The sequence below is a fragment of the Coregonus lavaretus genome, assembly GCF_964263955.1.
Source record: "Coregonus lavaretus genome assembly, chromosome: 35".
NCBI classification, from domain to species: domain Eukaryota; kingdom Metazoa; phylum Chordata; class Actinopteri; order Salmoniformes; family Salmonidae; genus Coregonus; species Coregonus lavaretus.
The window spans coordinates 8836537-8857591 of record NC_140022.1 but is presented as its reverse complement, the minus strand read 5'-3'; the positions used below and the strand labels follow the sequence as shown (position 1 = coordinate 8857591).

The following is a 21055-nucleotide window of genomic DNA, read 5'->3' as shown; positions in this document are numbered from 1 at the left end:
TATAGGGAAATATCCTAGTTTGGGGAATCAAACATGGTCTTTTTCTCTCTCTCTCTCACAAACTATTTCTCTCTCTCTCTCTCTCTCAATAAAATACAATTATATTCAGTAGATTTGAATGACATGGCAAGTTAAATTACTTACATCAAAGTATACATATAACAAAAAATGGTGGGACCAACAGCAATAAGGCATCAATAATAAAAGTAGCAGCAGTGGAAATGGTATTACCAATACCAGCAACTACACAACAATATATATTAAAGCAATAGTAGTAGGCCAGTTTCAACATGACTGAGAAGCCACATTGCATGGTATGAAAGCCAAAACAAAATGGGAAATATTATTGACATTACGTTGCACTTTTATTTCTCTCTCTCTCTCTGTCCCTCTCTCTCTCTGTCCCTCTCTCTCTCTGTCTCTCTCTCTGTCTCTCTCTCTCTCTCTCTCTCTCTGTCTCTCTCTCTCTCTGTCTCTCTCTCTCTCTCTCTCTCTCTCTCTCCCTCTCTCTCTCTGTCCCTCTCTCTCTCTGTCTCTCTCTCTGTCTCTCTCTTCTCTCTCTCTCTCTCTCTCTCTCTCTCTGTCTCCGTCTCTGTGTCTCTGTCTCTCTCAGACCCTGGCCCTGTTGGAAGAGGAGGATGATATCAACCAGATAACAGATTATTTCTCTTATGAACATTTCTATGTGATCTACTGTAAATTCTGGGAGTTGGACACGGACCATGACCTTTACATTGACCCTAAGGACCTGGCTCGTTACAACGACCACGGTGAGTCTGTCTGAGTGACTGTGTATTCAATCTTAAAGCTTTGGAAAAGCATTTTGGTATTAGTCATTTACTAATCCCTCTCTCTTTCTCTCTCTCCATGCCCCCCCCCCCCCCTCTTCTCCTCTGACAGCATCCTCAAGCAGAATCATTGAGAGGTTGTTCTCAGGAGCCGTCACACGGTAAGAACACACACACGTACCCTAACAATATCTGGTAAAAGCAAAATGGTTGAATGTAAAGTTATTATTTCTCTCTCCCTGTCCTCTGTCTCTCCTCAGGGGTAGTTCAGTGCAGAGAGAAGGGAGGATGAGTTATGCAGAGTTCACCTGGTTCCTCATCTCAGAGGAAGACAAGAAAAACCCTACCAGGTAGCACAGCAGAGTGTGTGTATGAGCAGGAGAAAGTGTGTGTATGCAACATGCGTGCATTTGTGTTTGTCCACGTGCGTTTGTGTGTGATCTAACCCCCCCCCCTCTCTCTTTCTCTCTCTCTCTCTCTCTCTCTCTCTCTCTCTCTACTCTCTCTCTCTATCTCTGTCCCTCTACTCTCTCTCTCTCTGTCCCTCTCTCTCTTTCTTTCTCTCTCTCTTCTCTCTCTCTCTCTGTCCCGCTCTCTCTCTCCCTCTCTCTCTCTCTCTCTCTCTCTATTTTTCTCTCTCTCTCTCTCTCTCTCTCTCTCTCTCTCTTTCTTTCTCTCTCTCTACTCTCTCTCTCTCTGTCCCTCTCTCTCTCTCTCTCTCTCTCTCTCTCTCTCTCTCTCTCTCTCTCTCTCTCTCTCTCTCTCTCTCTCTCTCTCTCTCTTTCTTTCTCTCTCTCTACTCTCTCTCTCTCTGTCCCTCTCTCTCTCTCTCTCCCTCTCTCTCTCTCTCTCTTTTTTTTTCTCTCTCTCTCTGTCCCCCCTCTCTCTCTCTCTCTCTCTCTCTCTCTCTCTCTCTCTCTCTTTGTCCCTCCAGTATAGAGTACTGGTTCAGGTGTATGGACACAGACGGGGACGGTGTGTTGTCTATGTTTGAGTTGGAGTACTTCTATGAGGAGCAGTGTAGTAGGATGGAGGGGATGGGCATTGAACCACTACCCTTCACAGACCTGCTCTGTCAGATGCTAGACCTCGTCAAACCTGAGAGCCAAGGTGTGTGTCCCCCCCCCCCTCTATCTTCCTCTATCTTCTCCTCTGCATGCCTCCGCTTTCTCTCCCTCTTTTCTCTCCTCTCTCTCTTTCATACATTATACTTTACACGTGTGCAGTACAGCAGTGGATAAACATCCTATTCTGTGTGTGTGTTTGTTTAGGTAAGATAACCCTGTCTGATCTGAAGAGGTGTAGGATGGCTCATATATTCTTCGACACGTTCTTCAACCTCGAGAAATACCTGGACCACGAGCAGAGAGATCCCTTCGCTTTGCAGAAGGTAGGACCGTGTGTGTGTCTGTGTGTGTTGTAGGACATAGACAGTGAGGGTGTGTGTGTACTAATGTGTGTGTATGTGTGTGTGTTGTAGGACATAGACAACGAGTGTCCAGAGCCGTCAGACTGGGATAAATACGCCTCAGAGGAATACGAGATCCTGGTGGCAGAGGAGACAGCTAACGAACAGCTGCAGGAGGGGTAAGACACACACACACACACACACTCACACACTGACACACACCCACACTCACACACACACACACTCTCATACTGTGTTGTCTCCCCAGCACGTTTGATGATGACTATGAGGAGGCGGAGCTTCCGGTTCAAGGAGAGATGATTGGGAATAAGATGGATAAGCTGCTCATATCAGATCTGACAGCGTGAAATTCCCAAAGCCTGGAATACCGCTCCCTTCTCCTTGGATATACAGGAGACGGGGGAGAGGAGAAGTGGGATGGACAGGGAGAAATTGAGAAAAAGCTAAAGCGCTGGAGATATCCAAACTCTCTCACCTTCTCCCTTCATACACAGACAGGGACAGAAGAGATGGTGGAAGATGGAGAAAAGGAAGAGGGTTGGACAGAAAAAGAGAGAGCACTCTGGCAGCTGTCCTCTCAGCCCTCTGTAGGAAAAAACGTGTTTTCCACTCTTTTATCTTTATTGGAGTGTGTGTGTGTTGTGTGTGCATGTGTGTATGTGTGTGTGTGTGTTTGTGTCATCCCAAAGACTGTGTTTGGTGCAATTATGTGTCTTAACATGTTTAACATGTAGAAGTAAGAAAGCACAAATCCTGATATGGAGATACTTCCTGTATGATGTGTATAATAACTGCCATATTGAGATTTTTCACTGACAATCAACTACTAGACAATCAACCAAGTTGTTTTCAAACGTGTCAATCAACACACACACACACACACACACGCACACACTGTGCATACACACAGCGCTGTGCAAAACAGTACCATCTTGTAGTCACTAGTTATACTGCTGGCTGCTCTTACAACAGACTAGTGACGTTTAGAAAAGGGAGTTGGAAAGCTACTGTCAGCGTTCTCCATTTATAAACATCATTTTCAGTGTTCTATTTCAGAATGTTACTGTTGAATAGTTTGATAAGGCAGGCTATTGTGTTTTTGATTCATTAGAATTAGTAGAATGTTTCATTCTATTTGAGATAAAATGCATGTACTGTATATTCCGTCCATATACTTTTCAAAGAGTTCAGTTCTTTCATGGCAGATGCTGGGTCAGAAATGGCAGTCTATTCCCTATATAGTGCACTATAACTTATAGGGGGTACGGTGTCATTCTAGATTTGACCAGAATCAACCACAGTGTACATAGACTTAGCTGTAACTAACTAACTATGAACTAATATGAACTAACTATCTCTCTGGTAGAGATGTTACTGTAAAAACCAAAACGGACATGTCCAGAAGTGACACAAACTTGCTAGCCACAAGACGTGCTGTCGACACGCGGAACAAGACAGTAAAGCTAACAGCCGTTTTAATGTGTCACCAAAGGTGATGTTCCAGTCATTATTCTATTCTAGCATCAAGTATTCTTTATTTTATCACTGTTGAATGTTGGTGATGTTTTAAAGCTGTGCTTGTGCGTGCCTGTGCGTGTGTGTGTGTGTGTGTGTGTTTGTTTTTAATAGCAACAATCTGTCTCTATATATCCATTGTAAATGTGAATTTAACTTTACATTGTGTAATGATGATGTTACTGATGGTTTGTGTTGCTGTGTCACTGTGTGGCTCGACGGGGTTAAGTTATGTGGCGTGTGACCCAGATGCACAGCGATGATTGGTTGGAGGTCATAGAGGGACACGCCCATCAGACAATCAACTGTCGATCAATTTGTCAATCACCTATCAATCAATCAGTTTGATCATCTGATTGGATAATAAGGAGCATCTTGCTGTGACTGGTTTGGACACACTGGTAGCTCTTCCTCTCAGTAGAGACTCATGCTGCTGTAGAGACACACACACACACATACACACACGTTTATAAGACACTGCTGTGTCTGGCTCTATGCAAACAATCTGCTTTTTGCTCACTGCCCTGGGAACACACACACACACACATCTGCTCTGTGCTAGGTGCACGGGGCAGGGAGAGAAGCCAGGATGGAACTGCCTCTAACCGGAGACACTTCTGCCACAATGAGGACTTTTACTTTGAAATGTGTGTCTGCTTTAAAACAACTTTTACTTTGAAATTTAGAGAGGACTTTTATTTGGTGTTTTTTTCTCTCATCTGATGTTTTACTTCCAGGTGGATAAGGCTTGAGTAGATGTTCTTGTGTTCGCATGGCTTACTTCTTTCTGTCTTTCCTTGTTGCTTTCCTTTGTTTTCTTTTAAAACTGAATTGAAATAAAGACGATTTAAGGTTGGAGAGAAAAAAATTGAGAGAAAACATTAATGGTGGAGTACAACACGATTGTGCAACACGATAGTGCGTCAACAAACATTTTCCTGTTTAATTTTTTTTGCCATTTTGTTATATATACACACTACCGGTCAAAGGTTTTAGAACACCTACTCATTCAAGGGTTTTTCTTTATTTTTACTGTTTTCTACATTGTAGAATAATAGTGAAGACATCAAAACTATGAAATAACACATATGGAATCATGTAGTAAACAAAAAAGTGTTAAACAAATCAAAATATAGTTTATATTTGAGATTCTTCAAATAGCCACCCTTTGCCTTGATGACAGCTTTGCACACTCTTGGCATTATCTCAACCAGCTTCACCTGGAATGCTTTTCCAACAGTCTTGAAGGAGTTCCCACATATGCTGAGCACTTGTTGGCTGCTTTTCCTTCACTCTGCGGTCCGACTCATCCCAAACCATCTCAATTTGGTTGAGGTCGGGGGATTGTGGAGGACAGGTCCTTACAGAGCCTGGAGGTGTGTTGGGTCATAGTCTTGTTGAAAAACAAATGATAGTCCCACTAAGCTCAAACCAGATGTGATGGCGTATCGCTGCAGAATGTTGTGGTAGCCATGCTGGTTAAGTGTGCCTTGAATTCTAAATAAATCACAGACAGTCACCAGCAAAGCACCCCTACACCATAACACCTCCTCCTCCATGCTTTACAGTGGGAAATACACATGCTGCGATCATCCGTTCACCCACATTGCGTCTCACAAAGACATGGCGGTTGGAACCAAAAATCTCCAATTTGGACTCCAGACCAAAGGACAAATTTCCACCGGTCTAATGTCCATTGCTCGTGTTTCTTGGCCCAAGCAAGTATATTCTTCTTATTGGTGTCCTTTAGTAGTGGATTCTTTGCAGCAATTCGACTATGAAGGCCTGATTCACACAGTTGATGTTGAGATGTGTCTGTTACTGTCACGGAATCAGCCGAGGCTGCCCCTCCTCCTTGCTCGGGCAGGCTTCGGCGTTCGTCGTCCCCAGAGTACTAGCTGCCACCGATCTATGTTTCGGTGTTTGTCTAGTTTGTCCTGATTGTTTTCACCTGTTTCCCATTATGTTACATTGTATTCCCTTTATAACCCCCTGTCTCTCATTGGTTATTGTGTGTAATTGTTTTCCGTGAGGTCGGCAGTGTTCGGGTGTATGCGTATTTTGTTCCTCCCTGTTTGGAGGTTTTGTTTGTATTTTGATTACTGTGCTAGTAAAGTTCGTCTGCCAGTAGCTCGGTGTCCTGCGCTTGACTTCGCTCACAGCATACACGTCGCCCTGACAGAATCACACACCATTCATGGAGTCAGCAGGAGCGGCGGTGCCAGCTGGATCAATGGAGGAACGCATCGAACACCAAGCGGCCATGATCCAGGCTCTCGGCACCGCCATGGAACGGGTGGTGAGCACTATTGAGCGATGGGAAAGAGGGGGTCTGCCTACGCCTCCTTCAACGATACCACCACCATCAGTGATGCCCATCGCTTCACCTCCGGGGTCCAGTGGGATTCGGCTCTCGCTCCCGAGGGCTTATGATGGCACAGCGGCCGGGTGTCAGGGTTTCCTGCTCCAGGTTGAACTCTACCTAGCAACCATCCACCCGGTGCCCTCGGGATACGAGAGCGTGTCCGCCCTCATCTCCTGTCTGTCCGGCAAGGCGCTGGAGTGGGCCAACGCCGAGTGGGGGGGAATAGACGCCGCTACTGTCAACTATGCGGAGTTCACCCGCCGCTTCAGGGCAGTATTCGATCATCCACCAGAGGGTAAAGCGGCGGGTGAGCGTCTATTCCACCTTAGACAGGGGAGGAGGAGCGCACAGGAGTTCGCACTGGACTTCCGGACGCTGGCTGCCAACGCGGGATGGAATGAGAGGGCCCTCATCGACCACTACAGATGTAGCCTGAGGGAGGACATTCGTCAGGAATTGGCCTGCAGGGACACCAACGTCAGCTTCGACCAACTGGTGGACATGTCCATTCGCCTGGATACCCTGTTGGCTACCCGCGGATGTGCAGATTCAGGGCCGTCCATTCCATCCCCCAGCACTTCCGAGCCGACCCCTATGGAGCTCGGAGGTGCTGGTGCTAAGAAGACCAGGAGAGAGACCAGGAGGGAGGCCGTCCCCTGCACCAACTGTGGCCGCAGAGGACACACTGCTGGTCGGTGCTGGGGAGGGTCTCTTAGGAATCGAGGCAGTAGGCAGCGCACTGATGAATCATTCCAGGTGAGTAGGCACCCAACTCACCCAGAGCTCTCTGTTGCGCATATGTGTATTAAAGTTGTGTTTCCCAAGGTTTCTCCTCACTCCCAGCATAAGGCGCTAGTAGATTCAGGCGCAGCTGGGAATTTTATCGATCGCCAATTCACCTATAAGTTAGGGATTCCTATTGTACCTGTTGATGTAACCCTTCCCCATCCATGCCCTAGATAGCCGCCCTTTGGGGTCAGGATTGATTAGGGAAGTCACAGCACCTCTCAGGATGAAAACGCAGGAGGGCCATGAGGAGATACTACGTTTGTATTTGATTGATTCTCCTGCGTTTCCCGTGGTGTTGGGGCTTCCCTGGTTAACATCTCATGACCCCAACATTTCATGGCAACAGAGGGCTCTCAAGGGATGGTCTGATCAGTGTTTCGGGCGGTGTGTAGGTGTTTCTGTAGGGGCAACGACGGTGGAAAGCCCGAACCAATGTCACGATCGTTAGACGGAATGGACCAAGGCGCAGCGTTGCAGGCAAACATACTTTATTTAAAGAGAGTAAACACTCGAACAAAACAATAAACGATACCGTGACGTCCAAAGGTTAAACACAACCAACACGGAATAACCCAAAACGAACAAACCAACTGGAACAAGATCCCACAACTATTGTGGGAAAACAGCCTCTATAAATATGGCTCCCAATCAGAGACAACCAGCAACAGCTGACACTCGTTGCCTCTGATTGGGAACCACTCAGGCCAACACAGAAATACAATACATAGAATATACACACCCTGGCTCAACATATAGAGTCCCCAGAGCCAGGGTGTGACAGTACCCCCCCTAAAGGCGCGGACTGCGACTGCGCCTAAACATAAACAAACCAGGGGAGGGCTGGGTGGGCATTCCTCCTCGGAGGCGGTTCCGGCTCCGGGCTTGCCCACCACCCTCCAATAATCCCCCCGTAGCGCCCCTGATCCGGTCTGGCCCCACTGGCTGGAGCTGGACTGGACATCGTAGGAGCGGATTGCTCAAGCTCCGGTGTGGAGCAGCTGACCGGTACCTGACCAGGCACCGGTGACCCAGGCACGGGTTGTGCCGGACTGACGACGCGCACCCCTGGCTTGGTGCGTGGAGCAGGAATGGGCCGGACCGGGCTGACGATGCGCACCCCTGGCTTGGTGCGTGGATCAGCAACGGGCCGGACCGGGCTGACGATGCGCACCCCTGGCCTGGTGCGTGGAGCAGGAACGGGCCGGACCGGGCTGACGATGCGCACCCCTGGCTTGGTGCGTGGAGCAGGAACGGGCCGGACCGGGCTGACGATGCGCACCCCTGGCTTGGTGCGTGGAGCAGCAACGGGCCAGACCGGGCTGACGATGCGCACCCCTGGCTTGGTGCGTGGAACAGGAACGGGCCGGACCGGGCTGACGATGCGCACCCCTGGCTTGGTGCGTGGAGCAGCAACGGGCCGGACCGGGCTGACGATGTGCACCCCTGGCTTGGTGCGTGGAGCAGCCACGGGCCGGACCGGGCTGACGATGCGCACCCCTGGCTTGGTGCGTGGAGCAGCCACGGGCCGGACCGGGCTGACGACGCACACCGTAGGCTTGGTGCGAGGAGCAGGAACAGGCCCGGCCGGGCTGGCGACGCACACCGTAGGCTTGGTGCGAGTGGAAGGAACAGGCCGGGCCGGGCTGGCGATGCACACCGTAGGCTTGGTGCGAGGAGCAGGAACAGGCCGGGCCGGGCTGGCGACGCACACCGTAGGCTTGGTGCGAGTGGCAGGAACAGGCCGGGCCGGGCTGGCGACGCACACCGTAGGCTTGGTGCGAGGAGCAGGAACAGGCCGGGCCGGGCTGACGATGCGCACCCCTGGCCTGGTGCGTGGAGCAGGAACGGGCCGGACCGGGCTGACGATGCGCACCCCTGGCTTGGTGCGTGGAGCAGGAACGGGCCGGACCGGGCTGACGATGCGCACCCCTGGCTTGGTGCGTGGAGCAGCAACGGGCCAGACCGGGCTGACGATGCGCACCCCTGGCTTGGTGCGTGGAACAGGAACGGGCCGGACCGGGCTGACGATGCGCACCCCTGGCTTGGTGCGTGGAGCAGCAACGGGCCGGACCGGGCTGACGATGTGCACCCCTGGCTTGGTGCGTGGAGCAGCCACGGGCCGGACCGGGCTGACGATGCGCACCCCTGGCTTGGTGCGTGGAGCAGCCACGGGCCGGACCGGGCTGACGACGCACACCGTAGGCTTGGTGCGAGGAGCAGGAACAGGCCCGGCCGGGCTGGCGACGCACACCGTAGGCTTGGTGCGAGTGGAAGGAACAGGCCGGGCCGGGCTGGCGATGCACACCGTAGGCTTGGTGCGAGGAGCAGGAACAGGCCGGGCCGGGCTGGCGACGCACACCGTAGGCTTGGTGCGAGTGGCAGGAACAGGCCGGGCCGGGCTGGCGACGCACACCGTAGGCTTGGTGCGTGGATCAGCAACGGGCCGGACCGGGCTGACGATGCGCACCCCTGGCCTGGTGCGTGGAGCAGGAACGGGCCGGACCGGGCTGACGATGCGCACCCCTGGCTTGGTGCGTGGAGCAGGAACGGGCCGGACCGGGCTGACGATGCGCACCCCTGGCTTGGTGCGTGGAGCAGCAACGGGCCAGACCGGGCTGACGATGCGCACCCCTGGCTTGGTGCGTGGAACAGGAACGGGCCGGACCGGGCTGATGATGCGCACCCCTGGCTTGGTGCGTGGAGCAGCAACGGGCCGGACCGGGCTGACGATGTGCACCCCTGGCTTGGTGCGTGGAGCAGCCACGGGCCGGACCGGGCTGACGATGCGCACCCCTGGCTTGGTGCGTGGAGCAGCCACGGGCCGGACCGGGCTGACGACGCACACCGTAGGCTTGGTGCGAGGAGCAGGAACAGGCCCGGCCGGGCTGGCGACGCACACCGTAGGCTTGGTGCGAGTGGAAGGAACAGGCCGGGCCGGGCTGGCGATGCACACCGTAGGCTTGGTGCGAGGAGCAGGAACAGGCCGGGCCGGGCTGGCGACGCACACCGTAGGCTTGGTGCGAGTGGCAGGAACAGGCCGGGCCGGGCTGGCGACGCACACCGTAGGCTTGGTGCGAGGAGCAGGAACAGGCCGGGCCGGGCTGGCGACGCACACCGTAGGCTTGGTGCGAGGAGCAGGAACAGGCCGGGCCGGGCTGGCGACGCACACGGTAGGCTTGGTGCGAGTGGCAGGAACAGGCCGGGCCGGGCTGGCGACGCACACCGTAGGCTTGGTGCGAGTGGCAGGAACAGGCCGGGCCGGGCTGGCGACGCGCACCGTAGGCTTGGTGCGAGGGGCAGGAACAGGCCGGGCCGGGCTGGCGACGCGCACCGTAGGCTTGGTGCGAGGAGCAGGAATAGGCCGAGCCGGGCTGTGGAGACGGAGAGGAGGCCTGGAGTGAAGAGCTGCCACAACCCGTCCTGGCTGAATGCCTACCCTCACACACTCTGTGTGAGGAATCAGCACAGGACGTACAGGGCTGTGTACCCGTACTGGCATAACAGCACGTGACACTGGCGCAGGATATCCGGGACCGAGGAGAGGCACTGGAGGCCACGAGCGCTGAGCCGGCACATTCCGTCCTGGCTGCATACCCACCTTCGCACGACACGTGCGGGGTGCTCGCACAGGACGTACCGGCCTATGCCGGACCACTCGTGGCACAGTACGCAGCTCCGCATACCGCGGAACCTGCCCAGTCTCATGCTGCCATGCCTGAGTACGGGGAGTTGGCTCTGCTCTCCATCCAGGCTCCGCCAACCTGCCTTCTGGCCCCCCAAACCCGGTGGCCTCCTCTCCTAATCTCCCAATTCGCCCTGTGGCAGCCTCCTGCTGCCCAGTCGCCCATGCCATGTGCCCCCCCCAAACATTTTCTGGGGTTGCCTCTCGTCCGTCCGACGACGACACTGTTGACGCTGTTGCTCCTCTCTCGCCAGGGCCTTAATCTTAGCCCATGGCCCTTTGCCCCCGAGCATGTCCTCCCAGGACCACGATTTGCCCACCTGGGCCATCGCCAACCTCTCCAGCTCCATTCCCGGCGCTTCCTCCCATGTCCAGGCCGCCTGCTCCTGGACACGCTGCTTGGTCCTGGTATGGTGGGATCTTCTGTCACGATCATTAGACGGAATGGACCAAGGCGCAGCGTTGCAGGCAAACATACTTTATTTAAAGAGAGTAAACACTCGAACAAAACAATAAACGATACCGTGACGTCCAAAGGTTAAACTCAACCAACACGGAATAACCCAAAATGAACAAACCAACTGGAACAAGATCCCACAACTATTGTGGGAAAACAGCCTCTATAAATATGGCTCCCAATCAGAGACAACCAGCAACAGCTGACACTCGTTGCCTCTGATTGGGAACCACTCAGGCCAACACAGAAATACAATACATAGAATATACACACCCTGGCTCAACATATAGAGTCCCCAGAGCCAGGGTGTGACAACCAAGTTCCCACCATGCACATTCCACCTGAGTATGCCGATTTGGCACTCGCCTTCTGTAAAAAGAAGGCGACTCAATTACCACCTTATCGACAGGGGGATTGTGCGATAGACCTCCAAGTAGGCGCTGCGCTTCCGCGTAGTCATGTGTATCCTCTGTCTCAGGAGGAGACGGCGGCTATGGAGACATACGTCACCGAATCTCTGAGACAGGGATACATACGGCCGTCCACTTCCCCTGCGTCCTCAAGTTTCTTTTTTGTGAAGAAGAAGGATGGGGGTTTACGCCCGTGTATTGATTACCGTGGTCTCAATCAGATCACAATCAAATACACCTATCCTCTCCCTCTGATTGCTTGTATGACGGAGTCATTACACGGGGCGCGATTCTTCACAAAATTGGATCTCAGGAGCGCGTACAACCTGGTGCGCATTAGGGAGGGAGATGAGTGGAAGACAGCATTCAGTACCACCTCGGGTCACTATGAGTACCTCGTCATGCCATACGGTTTAATGAATGCTCCTTCAGTCTTCCAATCATTTGTGGACGAGATTTTCCGGGACTTGCATGGACATATTGATGACATTCTAATATACTCCGCTACACGAGCCGAGCATGTGTCCCTGGTGCGTCGAGTGCTTGGTAGACTGTTAGAGAATGACCTGTATGCGAAGGCGGAGAAATGTCTGTTCTTCCAGGAGTCCATCTCCTTCCTGGGACATCGGTTGTCCGCGTCAGGGGTGGAGATGGAGATTGACTGCGTTTCTGCCGTGCGTAATTGGCAGACTCCCACCACGGTGAAGGAAGTGCAGCGGTTCTTGGATTTTGCCAATTACTACCGGAGGTTTATCCGGGGCTTTGGACAGGTAGCAGCTCCCATTACCTCCCTGCTAAAGGGGGGTCCGGTGCGTCTGCTGTGGTCGGCTGAGGCGGACAGGGCGTTTAGACGTCTGAAGGACCTGTTTACCTCGGCTCCGGTGCTGGCACATCCAGATCCCTCTTTGGCGTTCCAAGTTGAGGTGGATGCGTCCGAGTCTGGGATCGGTGCTGTCTCAGCGCTCGGGTACGCCACCAAAACTCAGTTCCTGTGCTTTCTATTCTAAGAAGCTCAGTCCGGCGGAGCGCAATTATGACGTGGGGGACAGGGAGTTGTTAGCTGTGGTTCAAGCCCTGAAGGTGTGGAGGCATTGGCTTGAGGGGGCTAAACACCCTTTTCTCATTCTGACTGACCATCGTAACTTGGAGTACATCCGGGCAGCGAGGAGGCTGAACCCTCGCCAGGCAAGGTGGGCTATGTTTTTCTCCCGATTTGTATTTAAGCTCACCTATAGACCAGGGTCACAGAACGCTAAGGCAAACGCCCTGTCCCGACTATATGACACAGAGGAGAGGTCCATTGAGCCCACTCCCATACTCCCGGAGTCTTGTCTGGTGGCACCGGTGGTGTGGGAGGTTGATGCGGACATCGAGCGGGCGTTACGTACCGATCCTACTCCCCCACAGTGTCCAGAGGGTCGGAAGTACGTGCCGCTCGAGGTTCGCGATCGATTGATATATTGGGCTCACATGTCACCCTCCTCTGGTCATCCTGGTATTGGTCGAACAGTGCACTGCCTTAGTGGGAAGTACTGGTGGCCCACTTTAGCTAAGGACATGAGGGTTTATGTTTCCTCCTGCTCGGTGTGCGCCCAGTGTAAGGCGCCTAGACACCTGCCCAGAGGGAAGTTACAACCCGTACCCATTCCACAACGGCCGTGGTCTCACCTATCGGTGGATTTTGTCACGGACCATCCCCCCTCCCAGGGGAACACGACGATCTTGGTCGTTGTGTCACGTTTTCGAAGGCCTGCCGTCTCATTCCCCTGCCAGGTCTCCCTACTGACCTACAAACTGCTGTTGCCCTGTTCACACACGTATTCCGGCACTACGGGGTGCCTGAGGATATAGTGTCTGATCGGGGTCCCCAGTTCACCTCTAGAGTCTGGAGGGCGTTTATGGAACGTCTGGGGGTCTCGATTAGCCTTACCTCAGTTTTTCACCCCGAGAGTAACGGGCAGGTGGAGAGAGTGAACCAGGATGTGGGTAGGTTTCTGAGGTCCTATTGCCAGGACCGGCAGGAGGAGTGGTCAGGATATATTCCCTGGGCACTCCGCCACTCCTCCACTAACCTTACGCCTTTCCAGTGTGTGCTGGGTTATCAGCCGGTCCTGGCACCTTGGCATCAGAGCCAGATCGAAGCCCCTGCGGTGGACGAGTGGTTTCGGCGCTCGGAAGAAACCTGGAACGCTGCGCATGTCCATCTGCAACGGGCTATCAGGCGGAAAAAGGCGAGTGCCGATCGCCACCGCAGTGAGGCTTCGTTGTATGTAAACCTGCCCCTTCGCCTTCCCTGCCGGAAGCTGGGTCGGCGGTTTGTGGGGCCATTTAAAGTCCTGAGGAGATTGAACGAGGTATGCTATAGGTTACAACTGCCCATTAATTACCGCATTAACCCCTCGTTCCATGTGTCTCTCCTCAGGCCGGTGGTGGCTGGTCCACTCCAGGAGAGTGAGGTACAAGAGGCTCCTCCGCCCCCATTGGACATCGAGGGGGCTCCGGCGTACTCAGTCCGTTCCATCTTGGATTCGAGGCGTCGGATGGGGGGCCTGCAGTATCTCGTGGAGTGGGAGGGGTACGGTCCGGAGGAACGGTGCTGGGTCGCTAGGAGGGACATCCTAGATCCCTCCATGTTGAGGGACTTCCACCGGAGTCATCTGACTCGCCCTGCTCCGCGTCCTCCTGGCCGTCCCCGAGGCCGGGGTCGGCGCACGGCTAGAGCCGCGCGTCAAGGGGGGGGGGGGGGGGGGGGGGGGGGGTACTGTCACGTCGTAAAATCAGCCGAGGCTGCCCCTCCTCCTTGCTCGGGCAGGCTTCGGCGTTCGTCGTCCCCGGAGTACTAGCTGCCACCGATCTATGTTTCGGTGTTTGTCTAGTTTGTCCTGATTGTTTTCACCTGTTTCCCATTATGTTACATTGTATTCCCTTTATAACCCCCTGTCTCTCATTGGTTATTGTGAGTGATTGTTTTCCGTGAGGTCGGCAGTGTTCGGGTGTATGCGTATTTTGTTCCTCCCTGTTTGGAGGTTTTGTTTGTATTTTGATTACTGTGCTAGTAAAGTTTGTCTGCCAGTAGCTCAGTGTCCTGCGCTTGACTTCGCTCAAAGAATACACGAACTCTGTGAAGCATTTATTTGGGCTGCAATTTCTGAGGCTGGTAACTCTAATGAACATCCTCTGCAGCAGAGGTAACTCTGGGTCTTCCATTCCTGTGGCGGTCCTCATGAAAGCCAGTTTCATCATAGCGCTTGATGGTTTTTGCGAATGCACTTGAAGAAACTTTCAAAGTTCTTAAAATGTGTGTGTGTTTGTGTTTGTTTAAGAAGGCACACCTGTTAATTGAAATGCATTCCAGGTGACTACCTCATGAAGCTGGTTGAGAGAATGCCAAGAGTGGGAAAAGTTGTCATCAAGGCAAAGGGTGGCTATTTGAAGAATCTCAAATATATAATATATTTTGATTTGATGAACACTTTTTGGGTTACTACATGATTCCAAATGTGTTATTTCATAGTTTTGATGTCTTCACTATTATTCTAAAATGTAGAAAATAGTAAAAATAAAGAAAAACCCTTGAATGAGTAGGTGTTCTAAAACTTTTGACCGGTAGTGTATGTTTTACAAAACAGTGTGTTCTAAATAGTATGCTTAGTAATAGTACATAGTTAATACTTTGAGTAAGCAACAGTATGATGGCCTCTTTAGTCTCAGAATGTCCCTCTCATGTGGTTCACCCCTGTGGCTCACAGTAGTAACTACTCTGTAATGTTATGTTTCTCCTCTCCTGTGTGTGTGTGTGTGTTGAATGATGATTGTCTTGAAATTCACAGAACCCCAGACGAAGCCAATAGCCAATGAGATCCCAGCCTTGGCTTTAAAGCCCCTCCCCCCTAGTCGCACACATTCCAGACCGTCAACCAACACCCAGTGATGTCATAATAGGGTTCCGTTCTCTCTTTGATGAACATACACGCACAGCCAAATAGATGATTTGGAATAGACTCCACTGTGACACTAACACTTACATTTTAGTCATTTAGCAGACGCGCTTATCCAGAGTGACTTACAGGAGCAATTAGGGTTTAGTGCCTTGCTTAGGGGCACATCAACAGATTTTTCACCTAGTCGGCTCGGGGATTAGAACCAGCGACCTTTCGGTTACTGGCACAACGCTCTTACCCACTAAGCTACCTGCCGCCCATTTACCCAAATGAAGTTAGAGAGAAGGAGATGGAAAGAGAGATGAGATAAGCCTGCTTGGCAAATCAGGGAAACAACTGTGAAACAAATGCCTCTTCTCAAATATGAACCTGACACACTCACACACACACACATGAGATTTTCCATGATCTAATATGTGGGGGTGGCATGACGACATGAGGTTAGAACTCTGGGCAGGAACTCATGGAATGAAGAGAAATGTCGCCAGGACAGATCTAGACATTGAAGTTGGAAGTTTACGTACACCTTAGCCAAATACATTTAAACTCTGTTTTTCACAATTCCTGACATTTAATCCTAGTAAAATTCCCTGTTTTAGGTCAGTTAGGATCACCACTTTATTTTAAGAATGTGAAATGTCAGAATAATAGTAGAGAGAATGATTTATTTCAGCTTTTATTTCTTTCATCACATTCCCAGCGGGTCAGAAGTTTACATACACTAAATTAGTATTTGGGAGCATTGCCATTAAATTGTTTAACTTGGGTCAAACGTTTCAGGTAGCCTTCCACAAGCTTCCCACAATAAGTTGGGTGAATTTTGGCCCATTCCTCCAGACCGAGCTGGTGTATCTGAGCCAGGTTTGTAGGCCTGCTTGCTCACACACGCATTTTAAGTTCTGCCCACACATTTTCTATAGGATTGAGGTCAGGGCTTTGTGATGGCCACTCCAATACCTTGACTTTGTTGTCCTTAAGCCATTTTGCCACAACTTTGGAAGTATGCTTGGGGTCATTGTCCATTTGGAAGACCAATTTGCAACCAAGCTTTAACTTCCTGACTTATGTCTTGAGATGTTGCTTCATTATATCCACATAATTTTCCTTCCTCATGATGCCATCTATTTTGTGAAGTGCACCAGTCCCTCCTGCAGCAAAGCACCCTCACAGCATGGTGCTGCCACCCCCGTGCTTCACGGTTGGGATGGTGTTCTTCGGCTTGCAAGCGTTCCTCATTTTTCCTCCAAACATAACGATGGTCATTATGGCCAAACAGTTCTATTTTTGTTTCATCAGACCAGAGGACATTTCTCCAAAAAGTACGATCTTTGTCCCCATGTGCAGTTGCAAACCGTAGTCTGGCTTTTTTATGGCGGTTTTGGAGCAGTGGCTTCTTCCTTGCTGAGCGGCCTTTCAGGTTATGTCGATATAGGACTCGTTTTACTGTGGATATAGATACTTTTGTACCTGTTTCCTCCAGCATCTTCACAAGGTCCTTTGCTGTTGTTCTGGGATTGATTTGCACTTTTCGCACCAAAGTACGTTCATCTCTAGGAGACAGAACGCGTCTCCTTCCTGAGCGGTATGACGGCTGCGTGGTCCCATGGTGTTTATACTTGTGTACTATTGTTTGTACAGATGAACGTGGTACCTTCAGGCATTTGGAAATTGCTCCCAAGGATGAACCAGACTTGTGGAGGTCTACAATTATTTTTCTGAGGTCTTGGCTGATTTCTTTGGATTTTCCCATGATGTCAAGCAAAGAGGCACTGAGTTTGAAGGTAGGCCTTGAAATACATCCACAGGTACACCTCCAATTGACTCAAATGATGTCAATTAGCCTATCAGAAGCTTCTAAAGCCATGACATCATTTTCTGGAAATTTCCAAGCTGTTTAAAGGCACAGTCAATTTAGTGTATGTAAACTTCTGACCCACTGGAATTGTTATACAGTGAATTATAAGTGAAATAATCTGTCTGTAAACAATTATTGACTTGCCAAAACTATAGTTTGTTAACAGGAAATTTGTGGAGTAGTTGAAAAACGAGTTTTAATGACTCCAACCTAAGTGTATGTAAACTTCCGACTTCAACTGTATGTAATGTGTATCTATAAGTCCCTTCTATGTACTAGTGCACTGCTTTAGGCCAATCCTATATGAATTAGTGTGCCACTCCAGATTTAGTGTTAGAAACAAACTCCGAATCTGGAAATACTACAGACCACTCTCAGATCTATCCCAAAATACACCCTATTCACTATATAGTTCACTATTTTAGCCTCTGACATACTGGAAGACTAAGTGATTCACTACAAGTGGTCCCATTCATAAGCAGATGTCCCACACACATACGAACATACATACCCATGCATCTGCACACGTACAGTCGTGGTCAAAAGTTTTGAGAATGACACAAATATTAATTTTCACAAAGTCTGCTGCCTCAGTTTTTATGATGGCAATTTGCATATACTCCAGAATGTTATGAAGAGTGACCAGATTATTGCAATGAATTGCAAAGTCCCTCTTTGCCATGAAAGTGAACTTAATCCCAAAAAAACATTTCCACTGCATTTCAGCGCTGCCACAAAAGGACCAGCTGACATCATGTCAATGGTTCTCCCGTTAACACAGGTGAGAGTGTTGACGAGGACAAGGCTGGAGATCACTCTGTCATGCTGATTGAGTTAGAATAACAGACTGGAAGCTTTAAAAGGAGGGTGGTGCTTGAAATCATTGTTCTTCCTCTGTTAACCATGGTTACCTGCAAGGAAACACGTGCCGTCATCATTGCTTTGCACAAAAAGGGCTTCACAGGCAACGATATTGCTGCTAGTAAGATTGCACCTAAATCAACCATTCATCGGATCATCAAGAACTTCAAGGAGAGAGGTTCAATTGTTGTGAAGAAGGATTCAGGGCGCCCAAGAAAGTCCAGCAAGCGCCTGGACCATCTCCTAAAGTTGATTCAGCTGCGGGATCGGGGCACCACCAGTGCAGAGCTTTCCCAGGAATGGCAGCAGGCAGGTGTGAGTGCATCTGCACGCACAGTGAGGCGAAGACCTTTGGAGGATGGCCTGGTGTCAAGAAGGGCAGCGAGGAAGCCACTTCACTCCAGGAAAAACATCAGGGACAGACTGATATTCTGCAAAAGGTACAGGGATTGGACTGCTGAGGACTGGGGTAAAGTCATTTTCTCTGATGAATCCCCTTTCCGATTGTTTGGGGCATCCGTAAAAAAGCTTGTCCGGAGAAGACAAGGTGAGCGCTACCATCAGTCCTGTGTCATGCCAACAGTAAAGCATCCTGAGACCATTCATGTGTGGGGTTGCTTCTCAGCCAAGGGAGTGGGCTCACTCACAATTTTGCCTAAGAACACAGCCATGAATAAAGAATGATACCAACACATCCTCCGAGAGCAACTTCTCCCAACCATCCAAGAACAGTTTGGTGACAAACAATGCCTTTTCCAGCATGATGGAGCACCTTGCCATAAGGCAAAAGTGATAACTAAGTGGCTCGGGGAACAAAACATCAACATTTTGGGTCCATGGCCAGGAAACTCCCCAGACCTTAATCCCATTGAGAATTTGTGGTCAATCCTCAAGAGGCAGGTTGACAAACAAAACCCCATAAATTCTGACAAAGTCCAAGCATTGATTATGCAAGAATGGGTTGCCATCAGTCTGGATGTGGCCCAGAATTTAATTGACAGCATGCCAGGGCGGATTGCAGAGGTCTTGAAAAGGAAGGGTCAACACTGCAAATATTGACTCTTTGCATAAACTTAATGTAATTGTCAATAAAAGCCTTTGACACTTATGGAATGCTTGTAATTATACTTCAGTATACCATAGTAACATCTGACCAAAATATCTAAAAACACTGAAGCAGCAAACTTTGTGAAGACCAATACTTGTGTCATTCTCAAAACATTTGACCATGACTGTACACACACACAAACACACACACGTATACACATGTACACACACGTCCACACTCACATAGAAATAGGTCAGGCGTCAGGGTGTGATGTTCTGACCAGCTGCTATGACAGAGAAAGAAAGAAAGAGCGAGAGAAAAGAAAAGAAAGAGAGAGAGAAGGCTTGTCTGTTCTTGTCAGGGTACGGATGACTCCTTTGAACTCCCACAATTCCAGCGGTAGATCAATAGGAGGAGGTAGCTCTGCACACACAGCTCTTAATATGTCTTCTATGATGTCATATGTCTGGATGCTTTCCACTCATCAAAAAGCTATAAGGACAGGGGGTAAATGATTAGAGCAAGAGAGAGGGGGTGAGAGAGAGGGGGAGAGAGGGGTTGAGATTGAGAGTGGGGGTGAGAGAGAGAGAGGGGGGGGGGGGGGGGTGAGAGAGAGAGGGGGGTTTGAGAGAGAGAGGGCAAACAAGATTGGAAAACAAACATGCAAATACCCAGCAAGATAAACCCGAATTCTGTCCGCACTGCAACCGGCTGAGCGCGAGAGGAATGCAAGTAGTGCCCTTTGTTCAATGTCAAAGTGCTTATGTCATTTTATCTACCCAATATAGTTTAATAGCATGAATGGCGTTTTAATCTTAATAACTCTTCAAACTGCCTGAGGGTGAGCACAAAGTATGTAGGTTTAGAGAGTCTAAATAGGTTACTAGAGATAAATGAACATGATATATTTCTCAGGCATTTTTATTTTCACTAAGAAGAGCATTGGAATGTTTTCTAATATAAATTGTCAAGACTGATTCTGCAGCTCAAGTTCAAAGCAGTGATTTATAATGTTATTCTGTTGAGTTATGGCACAGGGCTACAAACAATATTGTTTTATTGTTATGTTTATTTGAGACCATGCACAATTAAGACATAAATCTCAGAGGCTGAATCTGATGCATTGTACCAGATAATAAACAGGTCATGTTGGTCCCCATGCAGTCCCTGGGCAGGTGTACAATAACACATTCATCATACATACAATGGATTAATCATGTGCAGTACAACAGACATTATATAGTATACAAAGATTTCATATCCTCTTTATTTCTAGACCAGGGCCGGCCAACCGTCCTCCTGACCTTGCCCAATCCTCCTGCAGGATTACCCATATTGGGCCTGTTACAAATCCATCTAACTGGAGACAGCTGCAGGCTTTTGCTCCTGCCTTGCACTAAGACGAGCCCCACATGCCAACAGGTATGCTCCTACAACGGCCATCTCACCTCTGCCGCCAATGTGACAGGCTGATGTGGAGAGAGAGTGAGCTGTATGGGGCTTGATCCATGGATCAGGTGGTGCAGAGGCGAGAGCACTACTCCCTGCAACACTAAATCCCATGCCTTGGGTGGCGGCAGAAGTAAGTCTAGCTCTAGGCCTAGATTCAATATGTATGGGTATAGCGTGATTGAAATTAAAAGGTAATTTCCGATTGAGCTGATATATGCAGCGTTTACCGTGAATGCAGTATCCGCAAACCTGGGAACATTGCTTTTAAATTTCAATCGCGCTAAACAGCGGATCTTCAGCACAACGGATTGAATCTAGGCCCTACTCTCAGATACACACGCCACAATACTACAGTAGAAGTGGGTATGCGTGGTATAGAAGGTATTACGGTAGAAATGGGCGGGCTTTAATCTCCATGTGCCGCCGCAGGGTTTGATTGACAGCTCGGATTGTCCCAGAGAGC

At 50.2% G+C, this 21055-nt stretch overlaps 1 protein-coding gene across 1 annotated transcript in view; it reads left to right on the top strand.

Annotated features, from left to right (window-relative positions):
* LOC311109550 (serine/threonine-protein phosphatase 2A regulatory subunit B'' subunit alpha-like) overlaps window positions 1-4593 on the top strand; it is a gene marked incomplete at its 5' end in the record, with an annotated part of 4936 nt that extends 343 nt beyond the window's left edge. Inside the window, 7 exons of the mRNA XM_084152470.1 lie at window positions 614-770; window positions 901-949; window positions 1049-1138; window positions 1723-1898; window positions 2060-2178; window positions 2269-2375; window positions 2465-4593. Of these exons, the coding sequence (XP_084008596.1) occupies window positions 614-770; window positions 901-949; window positions 1049-1138; window positions 1723-1898; window positions 2060-2178; window positions 2269-2375; window positions 2465-2564 (798 nt within the window). The 3' untranslated portion in view covers window positions 2565-4593. The remainder of the gene's footprint in view (window positions 1-613; window positions 771-900; window positions 950-1048; window positions 1139-1722; window positions 1899-2059; window positions 2179-2268; window positions 2376-2464) is intronic.
* Window positions 4594-21055: the final 16462 nt, after the last annotated feature.